Genomic DNA, 21439 nt, shown 5'->3' with positions numbered 1-21439 from the left:
TCTTTGCCGAGAACCGCTGTGTCTAAAGTCGCCATCCTATGAAAGAGTTGTCAGGACGAGGATGTTTAGATATGTAGTACGCACCGACAAAATACCCCTTCCCGAAAGCCCAAACATCACTTCTCTACTTTAAAAAAGCACGCGCAATTTGCCGAGAACCGCTGTACTCAGCGACAATATACCCCTTCCCCGAACCGCTCAACCCCAGCTTTCTCCATTTCCACTGAAAAGTAGTACTCATCGACAAAATACCCCTTCACTTCTCTTAACTTAAAAAGCATTCGCAATTTGACCATTCGCAATTTGAGCATTCACAATTTGAGCATTCACAATTAAATTATATAAACAGTAAATGAGTATATTTTGGCTCCTTCTTATTAAATACAAAGCATTCGCAATTTGAGCATTCACAATAATTGACTCCTTATTTTATCCACGAACACCTTTCCTAAACATTATCGCTTTTTTTTCTGAAAACCGCCCAACCCAAAAACCGTCCACACCAAATTTCTCTTTGCCGAGAACCGCTGTTTCTAAAGTCGCCATCCTCTGAAAGAGTTGTCAGGACGAGGATGTTTAGATATGTTATACTCACCGACAAATTACCCCTTCCCGATAACCGCCCAACCAAACATCACTTCTCTTTGCCGAGAACCGCTGTGTCTAAGTCGCCATCCTCTGAAAGAGTTGTCAGGGCGAGGATGTTTAGATATGTTGTACTCACCAGATTTTAAATTTCTCTTTGCCGAAACCGCTGTGTCTAAAGTCGCCATCCTCTGAAAGAGTTGTCAGGACGAGGATGTTTAGATATGTTGTACTCACCGACAAAATACCCCTTCCCGAAAACCGCCCAAACAAACATATGTTATACTCACCGACAAATTACCCCTTCCCGATAACCGCCCAACCAAACATCACTTCTCTTTGCCGAGAACCGCTGTGTCTAAGTCCCCATCCTCTGAAAGAATTGTCAGGGCGAGGATGTTTAGATATGTTGTACTCACCAGATTTTAAATTTCTCTTTGCCGAAACCGCTGTGTCTAAAGTCGCCATCCTCTGAAAGAGTTGTCAGGACGAGGATGTTTAGATATGTTGTACTCACCCAGCTTGTAAATTTCTCTTTGCCGAGAACCGCTGTGTCTAAAGTCGCCTTCCTCTGAAAAAGTTGCCCGCCCACCCCAAAATCCTCCACACCAGATTCTAAATTTCTCTTTGCCGAGAACCGCTGTGTCTAAAGTCGCCATCCTATGAAAGAGTTGTCAGGACGAGGATGTTTAGATATGTTGTACTCACCGACAAAATACCCCTTCCCGAAAACCGCCCAACCAAACATCACTTCTCTTTGCCGAGAACCGCTGTGTCTAAAGTCGCCATCCTCTGAAAAAGTTGTCAGGACGAGGATGTTTAGATAGCGCCTACAGCGCACCCGTATAGTTTTGTCAAGCAACCACCAAAAACGCAAAATCGCACGAATAGCACTACTTCTTAAGTATATACTTATGGAAAAAATAGCATAATCGCGCGGATAGCGCTTCAGTACTACGGCATTTTTGCGTTCAACAGAATGGATCAAAGTACAAAATCGCAAAATAACGCGAATAGCGCACCCCCTATATAGATCTATGAATCAACCACCAAAATCGCAAAATCGCGCGAATAGCACTACTTCTTAAGTACGTAGGGGAAAATAGCATAATCGCGCGAATAGCGCTTCAGTGCTAAGGCATTTTTCCCATCAGAATGGACCAAATTACAAAATCGCGCGAATAGCGCACCCCTATATAGATCTATCAATCAACCACCAAAAATCGCGCGAATAGCACTACTTCTTAAGTACGTAGGGAAAAATAGCATAATCGCGCGAATAGCGCTTCAGTGTTAAGGCATTTTCCCCATCAGAATGGACCAAAGTACAAAATCGCAAAATCGCGCGAATAGCGCACCCCCTATATAGATCTATCAATCAATCACCAAAATCGCAAAATCGCGCGAATAGCGCACCCCCTATATAGATCTATCAATCAACCACCAAAATCGCAAAATCGCGCGAATAGCACTACTTCTTAAGTACGTAGGGAAAATAGCATAATCGCGCGAATAGCGTACCACGTTAAGCCGTTTTACTGTTGTAGAAATATTTTAAGTTTGAAAAATATAAGTGTTAATAGCACAAATAGCAATTCTTCAAAATCGCGGTGCGATTATTGCGATTATACATACAAAGTAATGGGAGAATCGCGCGATCGCAAGACATGTGAATAAGAGCGCTATTATTGCTATTGTCAGTTATAGCGCCTTTCTCTGAAATGGGCTGGGCACATCTTCAGGATGCCTCTACATCGGCTTCCCCACCAAGCCTACATTAATGACTTCAGCAAGAAAAGACCACCAGGACGCAAGCAACAGACAGAACTGGATGGAGGAGGCTTACTCGGCAGAGTGCAAAGGGCCACACCGGCCTGTGCATTTAAGTCAAGCATGGAAGTAATACACATGGAAGCTGGTCAAATACTACATCAAAGTGAGTATCATACTTGCCGCGTTACTGAACAAAAGCAGTACAGGTGAAAGTGGAACAATTGAGTCAACGCATGGTCAACGTGTACCATGTCTAAAATCAAAGTTCCCGCTTAAAAATCAATAGCAGTACGAGGTCGTGTACTAAGGGTCGGTTCATAGTGCATATTCGAAGGCGAATATTCGGCTTCGAATACTTTTTGTGACGTCAAAATATATACGGCAACGAATAAAATATGAGTTGGATCGGATTAAATATCGCTCAACTGATAGCGAGATACTATTGATTTATATGAAAGGCTTGAGGTCACCTGAATATCGTTCGACGAACGATGATTTCAAAAATCCCCAATGATTTTGACATGCTCTCAAGACTGCAAACCCGATTCTGCCATTTTTAATTCGCGGACCTATTTTCTCAATAATTATAAAATGCGACTTTTTTTGTAAAAATGCGACGAATTTATGTATAGGCTTTCCACTTTTATTTAAGCTATAATTCGCCACTCTTTCTGATTAATAAGTCTAAAGACCAGCCCAAAATACCTCAAATAGTTTCTGTATTTTACCTGAACTCATTAGGGTTACACAAATGGCGCATTGATTTAGTGGTGTGCCCCCTTATTAGTGCGGTACAAGCGTACCCATTTTTATATGATATGAAAGTAAGGGACTATTAAGACGTCCAGGAAAAGGAAAATGCCTGGCAGGCAATAGCATTCCAATGCTGTAGTGATGGTATAAAGTAATGTTTTATGCAAAATTACGATATTTAGGCTTACAAACATAACCTAAATGTACAAGTGAATGTTTCCATATTAACGTAGCTCTATTTAAATCGACTGATGCAGGAAAAAAGTCTAACTCCAAATTCAGATTTATGCCTCCACCCCGGTTCAGAGGATGATTTAAGCACTTCCCACCACGCCACTGTGTTGACTTGCGGTTAGCACAGGTGTGTGAGTGAACATGGCACCACTGCTCGCACATTGCATTGACGGGCATGGTTAAATTTGGACTGATATATTAACAATAAAAACGCATTCAAAATGCTAGCCGATTTCACATTTTTTGTTCTGAAATCGACCAAGTAATAATGACACACGCACAATATTCTTAAACATGTTAAACAACATCTTTTGCACAGAATTCAATGGGATTTGAAAAGTAAAGTGGCAGTTGATGAAACTCTAGTGATAACACGTTTGCAGTGCATGATGGGGCTTCCTTAAATCATCCTCTGACCCCGGTTTTACATAAATAATGTTTGGCCCCAGTTCTAGGTCCCCATATGCATCTGCCCCTGGCAGAGGATGTGTGAGGGTCTGTGGGTGGTAAATCATTGGTTATTGATATAAAATGCGTTTGCCACGGAGGTTCACCCATTTTTGTCATCTTTTCCGCACTGGCGGAATTCTTGACGTTTTTGGGCACCTATAAACGATGTTATTTTGGGCGGAATAAAGATGTAATGCGTTCAGTCAAATTCATAATTATAATTAATAATTAAGAGGGCAAAATAAGTAGGAATGTAGGAATGGATATATAGCGCTTTGCAATGAATATCTTCATAAACTATGCAGAACAACCAAAACCACGAGCGTTGGTACCCTATCATTGCGTGTTCTTTTTAAAAAAATTCTTGTTCATTTCTATAATTTGTGAATCAGGCATTAAAACACACTTAGGCCCTAGCAATGTAGGCCTACACAAGTTCGGAACGAGACTTTTTATCTTTTGACGCGTATTTCGGTCGAATGCCAAAATTGATTGCTCAATGAATCATGAAATGAGAGCAATACTACTTTGATGATACCGATCTCAAGTGGATATCAGCCAATGGAAAAAGTATTTACCGGAAATATATTTGTGGGAGTTGAATTTTGTTGAACTCGACAGATATATATTTGGTGGGTCACCGTTGGTAGTCTCATATATAACACTTGTGAGGGCTGTCATATTTGTCGTCGCTTCAATCATATCTTATGATATTTATTTATTTATTTATTTATTTATTTATTTATTTATTTATTTATTTATTTATTTATTTATTTATTTATTTATTTAATTAAACTGTCAGTAGCTAGAATGTAAATTACAAATCTGCCTTTTGGACAATACTATATTTAATTATTTATGTATTTATTGACTTATTTATTGACTTATTTATTTATTTTTTATTTATTTATTGCCTCATTCATTTCTTGATTTGCTTTGCAGTTGAAACCTGCAAGAAGGTATGGGTCAACCTCCGCGCCGGTTACAGGCAGGTCGTAAATGCCACGAAAAGCAAATCTTTTTGACTCTCGGGGCGTAACCAGACCTGACCTTCCGGGGGGCAAGATTGAAAAATTTCCCAATTTCTGATCAAAAGTTTTAGTATTTATGTTCGAGAGAAAGCTCGCTTGCCGCGAAGCGTTAAACGGGTGGAGTCGGTGGGTTCCAGGGGTAAAGCCCAGGTGGGGTCAAGGGGGCTGAGCGCCATGAAGCTCCTGGTTTTGGCATATTAGAAAATATCAGTGTTTCAGAGTACAAATTTCACAATGAAAGTAGTAGGCCTATAGATCTTCTTCTCTCTTTCTTTCCCTTTTCTCTTCTCCCTTGAGCCCCTTCCCCGTTTCTCTTCTCCCTTCCACCTTTTCTTCCCTCTTTTTTCTTTTCTTCTTTCCCCTTTCTCTTCCCTCTTTCTTTCCCTTTTTTCTTCTCCTTTCCCCTTTTTTTTCTTCTTTCCCCTTTCTCTTCCCTCTATTTTCTTCCCTCTTTTTCTCTCTTTCCCCCTTCCCAATTTTTGACTCTTCTTCCAGGTTTTTTGTGTCCGGGGCAGCTTGCACCCCGGCCCCCACTGGTTACGCCACTGCTCCTATTTAGACCCATTTATACAGACATTAAATCATGACAATAGTTAAATGGAGTTAACCTATTATGATTTTATTAACTTCTTTAAAGAAATTCTCTAAATTTTGCTTACCTCGGTCAACGGGCAATACTTGTTAACAGTCGGGCAACGCTGTGAATTGTAGAAATATATCTTTCTCCGGTTCATAGTTTTATATTCGAAGCCGCATATATTTTGACGCCCAAAACGTATTCGAAGCCGAATATTCGCCTTCGAATATTCACTTTGAACCAGCCTTAAGTCCTGGCAATGGGCTATGTTATATTACCGCAATGCATGACTGGTTTTATGAACACAAACAGATTTTATAAAATCCCTACGTAATGGTCAGAATGCTATCAGTTTAATTTATACAATTTTATTAAAAATATGTAATTATGTGAAAACCTACCGATTAAATGTATATATATGCTAGACCCTCAGATAGCAGTTTTGAAACAGAAAATGAAATGAAATACAATTTATTATACGCAGAATGTAAAAATAATACCCGACCCTGGAACGTTCTGGTCAACAGCAATTTCGGGCAGCCCCGGGCACACAAATAGATGCGGGATTCATTTTATAATGTAACGCATGTGCCAAGTGCGCATGTCAATTATTACCGCTAATTAGCGGTTTAGACGTAAATGCACGATTTCCAATATTTTGAAGTTTAAGAAAATCTGTAAGTATAGGGTAGAAATCTATATTTTGATTGGATTTCTGTAATTATGGATTACAAATCTAACATCCCTGTCACTTTTTCCGAGTAAAAACAACATACTTGAAACATAATCAAGAAAAACACGATTTTTGCTCATAATAATAAACCTGTAAATAAACGAACTGGCAATAAAGGCGGCAAGTCTGATCCACATCAAAGACTCAACTTTTTTTGAAAAAGTGGGGGAGATGATGCTGTGGATCACGAAATGCCCCTTTAAATGTCGGATTATATAAAGGTCATTAAAACGTTTTAAAATGTTTTGTTATGAAAACACACTACAACAATATTTTTAAAATGTTTTAAAAATGTTATTTTAAATAAAAATTCCAAACATTTCTTTTGTGAAATATTTTGTCAACACTTAAATAACATAATGTTAGAATATTTACAGTAAGTTATCAACAAATATTTTTGAATGTTATGAAAAACGTTTTATATCGTCTGTATACCCTTTATATAACCCGACATTTAAACATTTTCTGACAACCTTTTCTAACCGTTTGCGAATGATCTCGAAAATGTTTTGTGTTTGCTGAGAAGGTTGCTTCATTTTAGTAATACGTTTGATTTATTTTCATATATTTAGTGTAGCAATATTTAATAGTATTGTTATTATTTTATATTGTTTTATTCAATTTTGAAATCTCACCTTCTCTGGTTCAACTATGGTCTTTCAAACTTTCACATTAAAATGTAGATCATTTTGTGATATATGAAATTAAACATGAAGGAATGAATTATTTCAACATTGTGATAATTTCAAATAGTAATACTCTATATTTAATTTAACTTTTATTCCATGCATATATTATATGCGCACGAGTTTAACTTGGTCAATTTCGCACAGTGGTCCTGGTGGTTCTTTGCCATGTCAGATGTAGATCGATTTGCCGTTGGAGCCTAGATCAGAAAAATTTCCTAACAAGGGGGGATCAAAAAAATTCAGTCCGTAATAGGGGGGGGGGGGAATCAAAATAATTTGAGGGTAAAATTCCGGGGTAAAATGTACGATAAGCCATGTACATTTTAAAAAATTTGCGCGCTCCGCGCACATGAATATTAAATGAATCTTTTCTCTTGTTTTAGAAAAGATTCATTTCCGGCTTACGCGACACCACCCGGATTTAAACTGAAATGTTTGAAAAATTCCCGGAAAAAATGGCCTATTGGCATTTCAACGCAAAACTTGTCATATTATCTTTCCGATTTAAAAGCACCTATCCTAAAAATATGATCCCGAATCACACATAAATTCGCCCAGTCCCATTTCCCAAATATGAAATTTTAAAAAAAAGTGAATCTCAGTTTGGCAGAGGTGGGACTCGAACATACGCCGCAGCTGCGTACAGTATCTCCAAGTCCAACGCGCTAATCCATTGGACCACATGAGTTGCTGGCAGCCATATGGAATTTTTAAACATATAGCTCCAACATTTCTCGGGTATAGAATAGAAATACAACAATACGTGTATTGTGCTGAGCACAATACATAATATCGACTTTGACTGCATCGTGCATGGTATATCGGTCCGTACAATGTATAATAGGGATTCTTCCATTTTCTTGTAGTGCTATAGTCCCCGGAGTATAGACGTTGGGTTTCCCCAGTTTATTCAAGATTTTCACATAGAACCCCAAGATGTTTTTTAGAAAATGGAAGATTAGATTACCATAAAAACGACACAGTAATCTTTATCGGGGTTCTATGTAAAAATTACATTAGATTTTTCATCATTTTTTGAGCGTTTATTTTCAGTAAATTCAAAAAATATTTTGACGTATATAAAATTGAAATAAAATTCTCACCCTCGTAAACAACACCAACTGTACCACAATTGGGTATCACGAATCGTTCTACATGTTGTGCAGTTAATATTCATATATTCCTTTATACATAGAATGCTGCAGTTTTTACACAAAAATATTTCAGCGAAAACCCGCCCACTCGGCTATTTTATAAAGATAATCAGACTTCCTTGGAACATGCAATAATTAGCATTAAAACCAAGTTGTTTTTACGCATTTTAAAAACACTTTGGCCGGACGGTGAAGGCCGCTGTGATCCCGAATATAGAGTGCTTGCACGAAAGGTCATTCGTTCAAATCATCCTCCAGACACGCTCCAGAAGATATGCAAATGCATGGAGTACAAAAGAATTACTTTGATCAATACCAGTTAAACAGGCAATTGGTATTGTACTCCATGCATTTGCATGTTTTCTGGAGCGTGTCTGGAGGATGATTTGAACGAATGACCTTCCGTGCAAGCACCCTATAATTATGATAGGGTCACGAATAAATTCAGCGCACACTTTAAATTTTCGTCTTGGGTAAAGACTATGCTGCAGGGATCGTTTTAAACGTAAATACCTAAATAAATCATGCAAGTGGCCATATTTTTGGGAATTTGTTGTGACGCACCATGATCTTTGCGAAGTTTGCATTCATAGAACACCTCAATGAAATATGATATGTCCCATATATATGTTTACTTTAAAGTCGAAACTACATTATAGGCAGAAAAAAATTAAAATTTACTGGCCAAAAATGTGATATTTTTGGCATTTTTCTAGTAACATTTTCATGGAAACAAAAATTACAAAAAACCTCGGTAAATCTGTCAATTTACAACCAATTCTACCACCCGAAAGACAAAACTGTCCGTGTTATTTTGCTCACACAATAGTTATTGTCCAAAAAAGCAAAACAGCAGAATGCGTGTTATCTCTAATTTTAAAAGAAATGTTCGGGACTTTTTATCACGATTATTGTAACACGACAAAAGAAGTACAGTACATACATCCGACACGTAGCATACATCCTTTTGGCCTGATAACATACCAACATAGCACCCGGCTATATGGCCACATAAAATTTTTAATTCGTTTCGCATCCCACCTTTTGGAAAAGTGAGTGGGGAGGGGGCTGTTGATTTTTGTTTTTGTTTTTTTTGCTGAATTGACCAAATAAAGCAGTTTTCATGTAAAATTGACATTGCTAGCAGTTTTCGGGCATTTCAGCATATGCCATGAAAACGACGAAACCATCATTAATGAGGGATAAGATCCTTTACAGTTCCACAAAAACACTAGCAAGTGATTCATGTTGACTAATAAACTTGTTTATACGCATTAACATTTCACTCATGTATTGAAACCTTTTAATGTAATATGAAAATTGAAAAATAAAAAATATAGACTGATCCCAGAAAGTGAGGAAGGAGGTGGGCGTACAACAAATGATGTTCATTATTTGGCTTAGCATGGACTAACCGGTGTATGTCTAGTATTCTTAACCGTAACTGCGGGGTCAACAGTACATCCGATTTATAGTGATCTACAATCAGTCGCCAAGCTGTGAGATATTGATTAGCAATCAATCAAGTAAAAGCACTTTCCTACAATAACAAAAGCTTCTAGTCCTGTCTCGCAGTTGAAATCGCAATAATCTTAAGCGACTAGTAAGTATAAACTCAGCGCCATGGGTTGTTCCTGGGATATTAGATATAGAGGGCGGCATTCCAATCCGAGAAAGATTATCGCTGTAGGACCTATGCTATTCAACTGGTTGTGTAACGTACCGAATGTATACTTTGTCTTTTTAAAGAGTATTCTTATTACATGTATCTTTGTTCACGGTCACGGTCAATGGCCGTGGATGCGCTTAATTACTGCATTCTTAAAAATAGTGCTGCATAGCAACTAATACAAAGTAGCTGTTAAAGTATTCAAAATGTCTGCATCTATGCTAGTCGAACTTGATCACCTTTCCCGGTTTTGCCTCTTGAAAACTAACGAAGGGACTGTCGTTGGAACATATCCCTTCGTATGGTTACGTGATAACTGCAGGTGTTCGAAATGTTACCACCCTTCCTCGAACGAACGCACCATATTTTTGACCGACCTTGACATCGATATCGTTCCAGATACGGCAGAAGTTGACGGTGAGACATTGAACATCAAATGGCCGGGTGGCCATCTTAGTGCCTTTCCAATATCCTGGCTTAAGGAATTCCAATTCTCCAATATGAGCGAGGATCCTGTAGACGCACCTGTTCGTCAGTTATGGGGTAAGGAGATGCAGGAGATGGAGGCGAGAAGGATTTCATTTGCAGATATTTTAAACAACGACAAGAGCCTTTATGACTGGATGGAAGCATTGCAGATTTATGGGCTGGCAATCATCACAGATGCGCCAAAAAAACCAGGAGCGATTCTTGAAATAGGGAAAAGAGTCTCATTCTTGAAGATAACCCAATATGGGTAAGTAGATCTGTAAATTTTAATTTTCAGACACACACATAAATTATTATATATTACATATTAAATCCGGAGATATCCGGTTTTATTTCGTGTGACTGATCGAGTGATGGTTAACACGTCTCGTGCATGTGAGCTCACGTGTACATAGTCAGAGCCCCAACCTTAAAAAAGGGCTCTAAATCTGGAGTTAGGTTACCTTGAAAGAACTTTTTTTACAACCACTTGATATTGATAGTCTGGAACCTCAGGATTGTGAATTCAGAGGTCGTATTTTTCTCCAGGATTGCAAAAAAATAGATATTGCGCAATAATGATGACGTCATCAAATGTTGGTGAAAAAAATGCAAAATTTATAAAAAAAATATTATTGCCTGTATGGATACATTAAATACTTCTCCTTCCATTTCTGTTCAGTTAAAAGCTGTATTATATCTAGATATTGTGTTAAGGAGCTTTTAATTTTATTTATCCTATTGACGTGTGTACTAAATATAATTTTTGATTGCGATTTTCTCAATATGCCGCTTTTTCACTTTTTCGTTGCTATAAATATTAGCTATTTTCTCTGATAAACATATATTTTAACCAATTTTTAAATCTTTTAAACTATTTTCATACACACTTGGATGTTCTTAGTAAGAAAAAATATGTTTGATTCCAATATATATTATTTGTATAATGTCTATCGGACAAATATGATGACGTCATCAAATTTGACTCCGGATGTGAAAAATATCAAAATCATTTGTATTACTGAAAACGATAGCTGACATCAATATATTTATTTGAAACTCAAGTAGGAACTTCAACCGGACTAATTTACGATATCTGAGCAAAACAAAATGTAGGCCTCTCAGGGGCTATTTTAACGTGCCTCCTGGCACGTTTGTGCAGTGAGATTAAAAATCCGTGCAGTGAGAATTAAAAATCCGTGCTTAGAATAATTTCTATGCCAATAGGAATGCTTTTAATATAGCATCTACCGTAAAGGTTATTTTCAGATAAAATGTCAATGGTTTAGCGCTGACCGCGCTTAACACTTCATTACCCCCTTTTCTCGTGTTTCTAGAAAACTCTTAATTTTCACAGGGCCTCATGCATATTATAGACATAGTTTGCTAAACGCTAGTATCATCAACCCCTCCCTCACGTCTTGCTAACGATGATAGTGTTTTTTGGCCATTTTATGCTAAAAAGTACCCATTTTGCGCTTTTCATATGAATTATTCCACTTTTGCACCATATTTCACCATTTTAGCTTCAATATAGCAAAATGTTCACTCGCTTCGTGCGCATTTGTACAATAAACCTATAGACCTAATGTCGGGGTATATTTGAGGAGAACGTGGAATTGCAGTATTACAAATTTTGACTGTTTCTGATTCTCTGACGTGACATAAAATCCGACTGATGTCACTGTTTCATCACTGAGCTATTTAAAATAAGACTACAATGGCTGAAATTGACCCAAAATTGAGAAAATGGTAATTGGTTTGGTTTCTTTTAACTGCACGATTTTTATGAGTTTGAGTACCACAGCCCCCCCCCCCCCCCCCCCAATTTTACCAATTTTTTACCAATTTTAGCCACTGTTTTTCCTCTTCAACGACCATACTATAATAGGGCAACTAATCCAATTACTTCACTGAATATTTTAGTGATTCAAGTGGTTCATTATAAATGTTAAGAAATGAGTTAGATTGTAGCGGTACCTCTTTTCTTTTCATAAATAACGTACCGCGTGTCTTGAGTCACTGAAATTCCAGTGCAGTAACTGGATTCCTTGCCCCTATAATATACATAACTTTTGATAGTCCAGGAGCAAGATCTCACATGGGCCCTAAATAAGGAGTTGGTTCATCCCCCACTACATACAAGGTTTGACACCATAGGTAGTTAGTATGGACCCTCTAGATCACTGCTAGGTAGGTAGTGGTCTCAAATTGTGGTATCACTTTTTTTTTACAGGTCATTTTATATATGGACGCATAATCACATAAAATCACAAAAAATAGGAAAAAGTTAAGTGGTAGGGGAGATATAAATTCCCATAACTCAACTTTTACTCATAATAATGAATTTATTACCCCCCCCCCCCCCAAGTAGATATCTTTAGAGCTAAAATTTGGTCAAAAATACCCAAAATGTGTACAAATAGTTTCTTACTAGTTGAGTAGCAATTTGGTATTGTTTCTGACTCACTGGCGTAGTTTTGACCAAAACCAAAACCAAAACACGTTTATGTTATGTCGGCCATGGCCATTAATGTCGGGTTATGGTAATGAAAACTATTTTTAAGATGTTTGATATAATTATATGTATACAAGATCTCGGGTCGGGCGGTTCTCGTGATAGGCCTATTTCTAATTACCCAACACCCGTTACCTATATACCTGCCCTGACCTTTTAAACTACTATAAAATGCGTCTCTCAATGATCAAGACCCAACTTTTAAGTTATGTCTTCGCGCACAATCCCATTGATACCCCGCGATAGTGCGACGCGAGCACTCGCACGCGAATGTGCACCGCGAGAACGCGATCGCGAGAACGTGAATGCGATAGCGCGCGGACGGACGGACACGCCGTGATTAGTATTATGGGTGCAGGGTGTCAGTCCGAAACGTCCTTAGTCCGAAACGTCTTCAGTCCGAAACGTCGTAAGTCCGAAGTGCAAAGTCATTTTAGGTTCGTCAGTCCGAAAAAAAGCTTCGCTAGTCCGAAAATACAAAACACGTCATTTGTCCGACACTTCATCAGTCCGAAGTCTTCAGTCCGAAACGTCTTTAGTCCGAATCTGAAAAGCACGTCTTTAGTCCGAATCTGAAAAGCACGTATTTAGTCCGAGTCTGAAATGCACGTCGTCAGTCCGAATCTGAAAAGCACAGCATCAGTCCGAATTTGACAACCACGTCAATAAAATAAAATGAAATAAAATAAATAGACACATAACATGCACATAGCCGTGGCATTTCAGTGTCATTTAAGCCACTCTTTGCACTCTGTGAGGGGTATTTATACTAGCAAAAATTCCGGGCCGCACTCCTCCTCCCCCCCCCCCACACACACACACACAAACACTTTTAGATTCTTGAGCGTCATGGCAAAAAAGGGTCAACAATTCATTGTGTTTGAGACACACATTTATTTGCTTATGGTGTACTTCGAAATCCAAGATGGCGTCCAAAATGATCTCCAGTTTCACCGGCGTGACCTCTATTGTTAGTAACAAAATGGTGAAAATAAGCTTTTGGAAAACAAAGTTGAATACGAAAGTCATTTCTCGCTTAAATTTTGTATTGAGTTCATAGATAAGATATGAAACATGAGCCTAACCCTAACGCGAACCTTAACCATGCCCCTAATCCTTACCCTAAACTAACCCTAAGCATATCCCTAAGCCTAAACTAACCCTAAGCATATCCCTAAGCCTAAACTAACCCTAAGCATATCCCTAAGCCTAAACTAACCCTAAGCATATCCCTAAGCCTAAACCTAACCCTAATCCGAAGCCTAACCCTAACCCTATGCATTATCTAACCCTAGCTTCTTAGGAGTTGTTCCGGCGTCTAACCCTAACCCTGACCCGAACCCGACCCCTAACCTTAGACCTACCCCTAACCCTATCCTGAACTTAAGCCTAAACCTACCCCTAACCTTAACTCTAACCCTAAACTAACTCTAAGCCTAAGCCTAAGTCTTTCCCTAACCCTGGGTTCTTAAAAAAGTTATTTCGGCGTCTAACCGTAACCGAACCCTAACCCTAATCCTAAACTTATGCCTAACCCTAACCATAAGAAGCGGAGATATATCTAATCATGTGGTGGTGGGCATTTTGGCGGCCATCTTGAATTTCAGTGTGATTGAAGACATCAGTGTGTTAGATTTGTACAAATTTGAATTCTCTGACCTCTTACACCTATTCAAAGACACTAAAATCATCATCATACCTGCTTTAGAAGCTACGACACAGCTAATTATATGTTGTGGCGGCCATTTTGGCGGCCATCTTGGATAAAACGAATTCCCCAAAGAGGATTTTTTCGGATTTTGGATATGATGTTCTATAATATATTCTGCTTGTCTGGTGCAAAAATCAGCTTTTTACCAATTTTTTACCAATTTTTAGCCACTGTTTTTCCTCTTCAACGACCATACTATAATAGGGGCAACTAATCCAATTACTTCACTGAATATTTTTAGTGATTCAAGTGGTTCATTATAAATGTTAAGAAATGAGTTAGATTGTAGCGGTACCTCTTTTCTTTTCATAAATAACGTACCGCGTGTCTTGAGTCACTGAAATTCCAGTGCAGTAACTGGATTCCTTGCCCCTATAATATACATAACTTTTGATAGTCCAGGAGCAAGATCTCACATGGGCCCTAAATAAGGAGTTGGTTCATCCCCCACTACATACAAGGTTTGACACCATAGGTAGTTAGTATGGACCCTCTAGATCACTGCTAGGTAGGTAGTGGTCTCAAATTGTGGTATCACTTTTTTTTTACAGGTCATTTTATATATGGACGCATAATCACATAAAATCACAAAAAATAGGAAAAAGTTAAGGGGTAGGGGAGATATAAATTCCCATAACTCAACTTTTACTCATAATAATGAATTTATTTTGGTATGAATATGTAGCTAATTGATTGTTCTAACTTCCTAGTATTATTTGAAAGCAAACCTAGGTTTCATTAGATCATGATTGGAAGTGGCCAGTCCATACACTAGTGAAAAATCAGATTTTTCACAAATATGTAGGATGTGTGTTTTTGTGACATTGACTTCATTGTTTTTAATATCAAGCATATCTAGGCAAACTTTGATGTTCTGGTTCAAATATTTATGTATGCGCATGTTTGCTTGCGTGTGGGTTTGGGGTAGGTGTGTGTGGGTATGTGGGGGTGGGAGTGGGGTGTGTATAGGGTTCAGGGTTGGGGTGTTTTACGTGTCTTAATATGTCACTTGGCTGAACTATATAAGTTCTATTAACAATATTTGTTTGGTAAGTTGCCATTCATGTAATATTTTGAATATTTATATGTGCTGGGTGAGATCAACCGCTGTTTGTCGGGAAAATAGACTGAAAATGTAAAAAAATAGTTACTTTTCCACATGTAGCAGCAGGGGAAATATAAACCATCATAACTCAACTTCAACTCATGATAATGAATTCATTTTGGAATTAATATGTAGCTAATTGATTGTTCAAACGTTTTAGTATTATTATAAAGCAAAGCTAACATTAATTGTCAGGTAGATAGACATAAATGTGAGAAAAGGTTACTTTTCCATGTATAACCATGTCAAATATGGCATTATTAAGGGTAGGGGAAATAAAACCACCATAACTCAACCTTTACTCATAATAATGAATTCATTTTGGTATCAACATGTAGCTAATTGATTGTTCTAACTATCCAGTATTATTTTTAACAGAAAAACCATAAGATTTAATTATGTTGATTAACCATGTTAATTTTCTAATGTGTAACAGCGTAAAATATGACAATATTAAAGGTTATGGGACGTACAAACCAACGTAACTCGACATTTATTTATTATAATTAATTCATTTGGCATATAGCTATTTGGTTGTTGTAATCTTTTAAAGCAAAATAACCAATAATTCTTAGCTGGATAGACATCAAATGGGACATACAAATCACCAAAACACAAGTTTTACTGATGAAAATGAATTCATTTGGGCATCAATGTAGCTATTTGATTGTTCTCATTTTCTGGTATTATTTTAAAAGCAATTAAACCATTAGTTGTCAGGTAGTTAAACATACAATATGAGAAAAATGTTAACACCCATGTCTAACAGCGTAAAATATGACAATATTAACGGGTAAGGGACATACAAATCACCAAAACACAAGTTTTACTGATGAAAATGAATTCATTTGGGTATCAATGTAGCTATTTGATTGTTCTCATTTTCTGGTATTATTTTAAAAGCAATTAAACCATTAGTTGTCAGGTAGTTAAACATACAATATGAAAAAATGTTAATACCCCATGTCTAACAGCGTAAAATATGACAATATTAACGGGTAAGGGACATACAAATCACCAAAACACAAGTTTCACTGACGAAAATGAATTCAATTTGGTATCAATATGTATAGCTATTTCATTGTTTTCATTTTCTGGCATTATTTTAAAAGCAATTAAACCATTAGTTGTCAGGTAGTTAAACATACAATATGAGCAAAATGTTAATATTCCATGTCTAACAGCGTAAAATATGACAATATTAAGGGGTAGGGGACATACAAATCACCAAAACTCAAGTTTTACTGATGAAAATGAATTCATTTTGGTATCATTTTTTTTTTCTCACATTTCCTTTGTATCTACATAACAACTAATGATACTAGAACGTTAGATGAATTCATTATCACGAGTAAAAGTTGAGTTATGGGAGTTTATATTTCCCCTACCCCTTAATATTGTCATATTTACGCTGCTAGATATAGAAAATGACTTCTTCTGACAGTTTCTGTGTAACGACCTGACAACTAATGATCTCTTTGTTTATAATAATACTAGAAAGTTAGAACAGCCGATTAGATACATTTTGATACCAAGATGAACACATTTTCATGAGTTAAAGTTGAATTATGGCAGTTATAAATTTCCCCTACCCTGAATATTGTCATTTTACGCTGTTAGACATAGACAATTTACCTTTTCCTCACAGTTTCTGTATATCTACCTGACAACTAATGGTCGCTTTGCTTTAAAATAATACTAAAAAGTTAGAACAATCAATTAATACATATTGAATTTAATTGAATAGAATTAATACCAAAACGAAGTCAATATCATGAGTAAAATATTGAGTTCTGATGATTTATTTTCCCCTACCCCTTAATATTTTTCTATGTTATGCAGTTTTTTTTTTGGTTTTTTAAAACATTTTTTTGTCTTTTTTTCTCAGTGGTTACTCACGTCCTACACATAAATATTCAAAATATTACATCAATGGAAACTTAACGGATTTTGTAAATGGAAGTTGGTGCAGTGTAGTGAGATAATAAGACATGTACACACACACCCCCACCCCCTCACCCCCACACATACCCTATGTACACCCCGCACCACACACACACACACCCGTCTACAGACACTCCAACAAACTCATACATATTATAATGATTGGAACTGTTACATTAATGTTTCCCTTGATATGCTTAAAATTAAAAACAAAATAAAACATTAAAATTGAAATTGACAAATTAAAATGGAAACTTAATCAATTTTGAAAATATAAAGTGGTATAATTGTGAGATTTGAGGTCAATGTCAAACTTCACACATGGTTTTTAAAAAGTCAGATTATCACTCATTACATACATACATACATACATTAAATTCATATAAGGCGCAATATCCATTATGATCAAGGCGCCATACAAAATACAACAAATAATACCACATGAAATATAATACAAAGCAAAAATACAAATTCAGATTAAAACAAATGAGTTTTCAAGAGTTTTTTGAAAACTGCAATTGAGCCGGCACTTCTTACATGCTGCGGAAGTGAGTTCCAAAGTGATGGGCCTGCAACAGAGAAGGCTTGTTCACCTATACATTTCTTACTAAATGGTATTGCAAGAAGAGTCTTGGACTATATACTTCCAAATATGCTCAAATGAAACCTGTTTTTGTTTAAAAATAATACTAGAAAGTTAGGGAAATCATTTAGCTACATATTGATACCAAAATGAATTCAAAATCACGAGTAAAAGTTGAGTTTTTGGAGTTTATATCTCCACTACCCCTTAATTTTGTCCTATTTTTTGTGATTTTATGCGATTATACGTCCATATATAAAATGACCTGTAAAAAAAAGTGATACCACAATTTGAGACCACTACCTACCTAGCAGTGATCTAGAGGGTCCATACTAACTACCTATGGTGTCAAATATAGTGGGGGATGAACGAACTCATTTTTTTTAGGTTGCTGCTCCTGGACTATGATACCAGTGTACTATTATTTTTGAGAAAAATGCAAAAATAGTCACAAATTTATCAAGGGTGTAGTACCACCTTAATATATGAATTTTAAGACCGCTGTAAAATACTTTACATTAAGTAATTAACACACAGGAAACAAGAGGCAAACATTATGAATCTTTGTTGCTGGTTACTAGGAATGATGTTAACGTACTTATTCATCTGTCATTGATGTGATGATGAGTGTCATCCTCATCCATCTAAAGCAGGGGTAGGCGACTTTTCTAACACGCTGGGCTAGAAATAAACAATGAAAAACTGCATAGGCTGCACATTTTATTTTCAAAGTGCACTATTAAAATCATTTACAATAATATTAATTTTGTAAAGTATGTAAATTAATTCATATGTTTCCATGTTTCTAAAGTCTAATCCCTGTCCTAAAATGTATTGAATTATGGTTATGAATTTTGAAACTTTAATAGACTGCAAAAAAATTGAAGAGGAAGTCATTATATATCTTTATCATCGAAACTAAATTTAATAGTCCTACGTCTACCTCTAACATGTGTAATGAACTTTATTCTGAGCTTTACAGAATTCACGGGTCATTTGATCATTATGAAAATTATTTGTGTATTCTCTTGAATCAAGTAGTCATGGAAACCTTTGAAAAAATATTGTATACATAAATCCCAGTTATATGAATCATTCCATGTCAACGATTTACACGTTCTATAGAAAATATTTTACATCGAAATAAGAAAAACCCTCCCACGTACACTTGTACGTACCGTACATGTACAGGGCTCCTTTTACCATGGACCTATGCATTTTAATAATAGTAGTATTAATATACGATTTCAGTCAAATTTTAATTTGATTATTATTTGCCCAAAAATTATGCAATATTATAAAAAAAGTTTTCTGGCCATTTTAATCCAAACTAATGAGGTAACGAATGTTACAGAAAATCATTATCTCATCCGCTTAACGGCAGTGTGCTTTTGTCCTAAAACACAATGAATTTGGTTGAATCCAATTGGGACTGGCATGTGTAAACATTACAATTATGGCAAAAAAAATCAGTTTTTGAAAAAAAAAAGACCAAACTCGTTTCAAAAACATCGTACATTATGGCTTTAAATACGGTAGCTTTTAACTACTTTTTACTAACGTATTCGGCCTTTTTGACTCACACCCCTAAACAAAAGGACTTTCGATTATGACTTCATCAAACTTTTGGGTTATTCCTTAAAGTTTATATTTCAAATTTCTTCACACCAAGATTACTATACTTCCTTGTATTGAGATTCATCATAATATAACCGTATTAACTACGTCACATTTGTCTTTATTACACAGTCATGACAATAACAAAATTGTCAAACTTGAATATATTAGTACCACGCCTGATGAAGGCAATTTATTTTTTTTAATCGTTTTTTCTTTAATTATTTTGAACATGGCAACACAATTTTCATGATTTTCCGACATACTGGGGGCCTCTTGCTATTAATATTGTAAATACCACAAAGATCGAAATGATAAATTTGAAGATTATCATTTTGGCGTGTAATTTTATTAAACTGCCTTATGGCGAATCTTACAGGGGCCCATCAAGATATGGTACAATAGGACAAACCACTCTATCGCTTTAGTTTTGACAAAACACTGCACTTACATAAAATAAAGCGAGAGTATGGTGAGTGTTACAATTTCAGCCATGAAGGCTCTGCTTTCATCCATCTGAACCTCAAGCTGAACCCCTTATTTCATTTTCGCTTTTTTCTCGGGGCCCCTGAACTCTAGGTTCTTAGGAGTTGTTCTGACCCTAACCCTAACCCTAACCTAACCCTAACTCAAACACGAACAAGAACTCTAACCCTAACCTTAAACCTAATCCTAAACTTAACCTTAAGCCTAACCTATACCCTAATCCTAACCTTAACCATAACCCTAATCCTAAACTTAAGCCTACCCCTAACCCTAACTCTAAACCTAATCCAAAACTAAGCCTAAGTTACCCTAACCCCAAGTCTAAGCCTAATCCTATACCGAAGTATAACTCTAAGTCTTACCCTAACCCTAGGTTCTTAGGAGTTGTTCTGGCGTCTAATCCTAACCCTGACCCAAACACGAACAAGAACCCGAACCCTAACCCTAACCTTAACCCTAAGCATAAGCATAACCATAACCTTAACCCTAACTCCAACATATACCTTAACCCTAACCTTAACCCTAATCCTAAACTTAAGCTTAACCCTAACCTTAACCCTAATCCTAATCTTAAACTTAAGTTTAAACCAACCATAACCTAAGCCTAAGTTACCCCAACCCTAAGTCTAACCCTAATCCTATACCGAAGTCTAACCCTAAGTCTTACCCTAACCCTAGGTTCTTAGGAGTTGTTCTGACGTCTAATCCTAACCATGACCCGAATCCGAACAAGAACCCGAACCATAACCTTACCTATAACCCTATTCTAATCCTAACCTTAACCCTAACCCTAACCTATACCCAAACCGAACCCTAGCCTTAACCCTAATAATAATAATAATAATATTTATCTTTTTCCTACTTTTTTGTGGTAACTTTTATTCTATAGGGTAAGGGCGTTATTTATATACATTTTAAATAATTTAAATTAGCAAACTAATATGAGTTAGTCCTTACATTTCATGATAAAAAGTTTTTTGAAAATTCTCTTGCCATTTGCTAGTCTTTTTTCTGATGTTCGAATGCCATTATATTATACCAGTGTTTACTTCTTCTAAAGATGCAAACAAGATTTGTTGAGGTTAAGGTTAGGGTTAGGGTATATGATAGGTTAGGGTTAAGGTTAAGTTTATGATTAGGGTTAACCTGTTCTCAAAACTTGAACTTTAATACTGATTGTCTTATAATAGGTGTTATAGGCACAATTATACCTGATAGTGCTTACGCTAGGCTTGGGTTATTAGGCTTAGGGTTAGGTTAATGTTAGGGTTAGAGTAAGGGTAAGTGTTAGACTCAAGTTTAGGATTGGGTTACGGTATGAGTAAGGGTTGCGGTTAGGCTTAGGGTTATGGTTATTGT

General features: G+C 36.5%; 1 protein-coding gene across 1 annotated transcript in view; it reads left to right on the top strand.

The window, feature by feature from the left end:
• The first annotated feature begins 9718 nt into the window (after positions 1-9718).
• Positions 9719-21439, top strand: part of LOC140142738 (gamma-butyrobetaine dioxygenase-like) — a 35387-nt gene continuing 23666 nt past the window's right edge. Inside the window, exon 1 of the mRNA XM_072164734.1 lies at positions 9719-10385. Within this exon, the coding sequence (XP_072020835.1) occupies positions 9855-10385 (531 nt within the window). The 5' untranslated portion in view covers positions 9719-9854. The remainder of the gene's footprint in view (positions 10386-21439) is intronic.

This window comes from Amphiura filiformis, chromosome 2 (genome assembly GCF_039555335.1).
Source record: "Amphiura filiformis chromosome 2, Afil_fr2py, whole genome shotgun sequence".
Classification (NCBI taxonomy): Eukaryota; Metazoa; Echinodermata; class Ophiuroidea; order Amphilepidida; family Amphiuridae; genus Amphiura; species Amphiura filiformis.
This window is presented reverse-complemented; position numbering and strand designations above follow the sequence as displayed.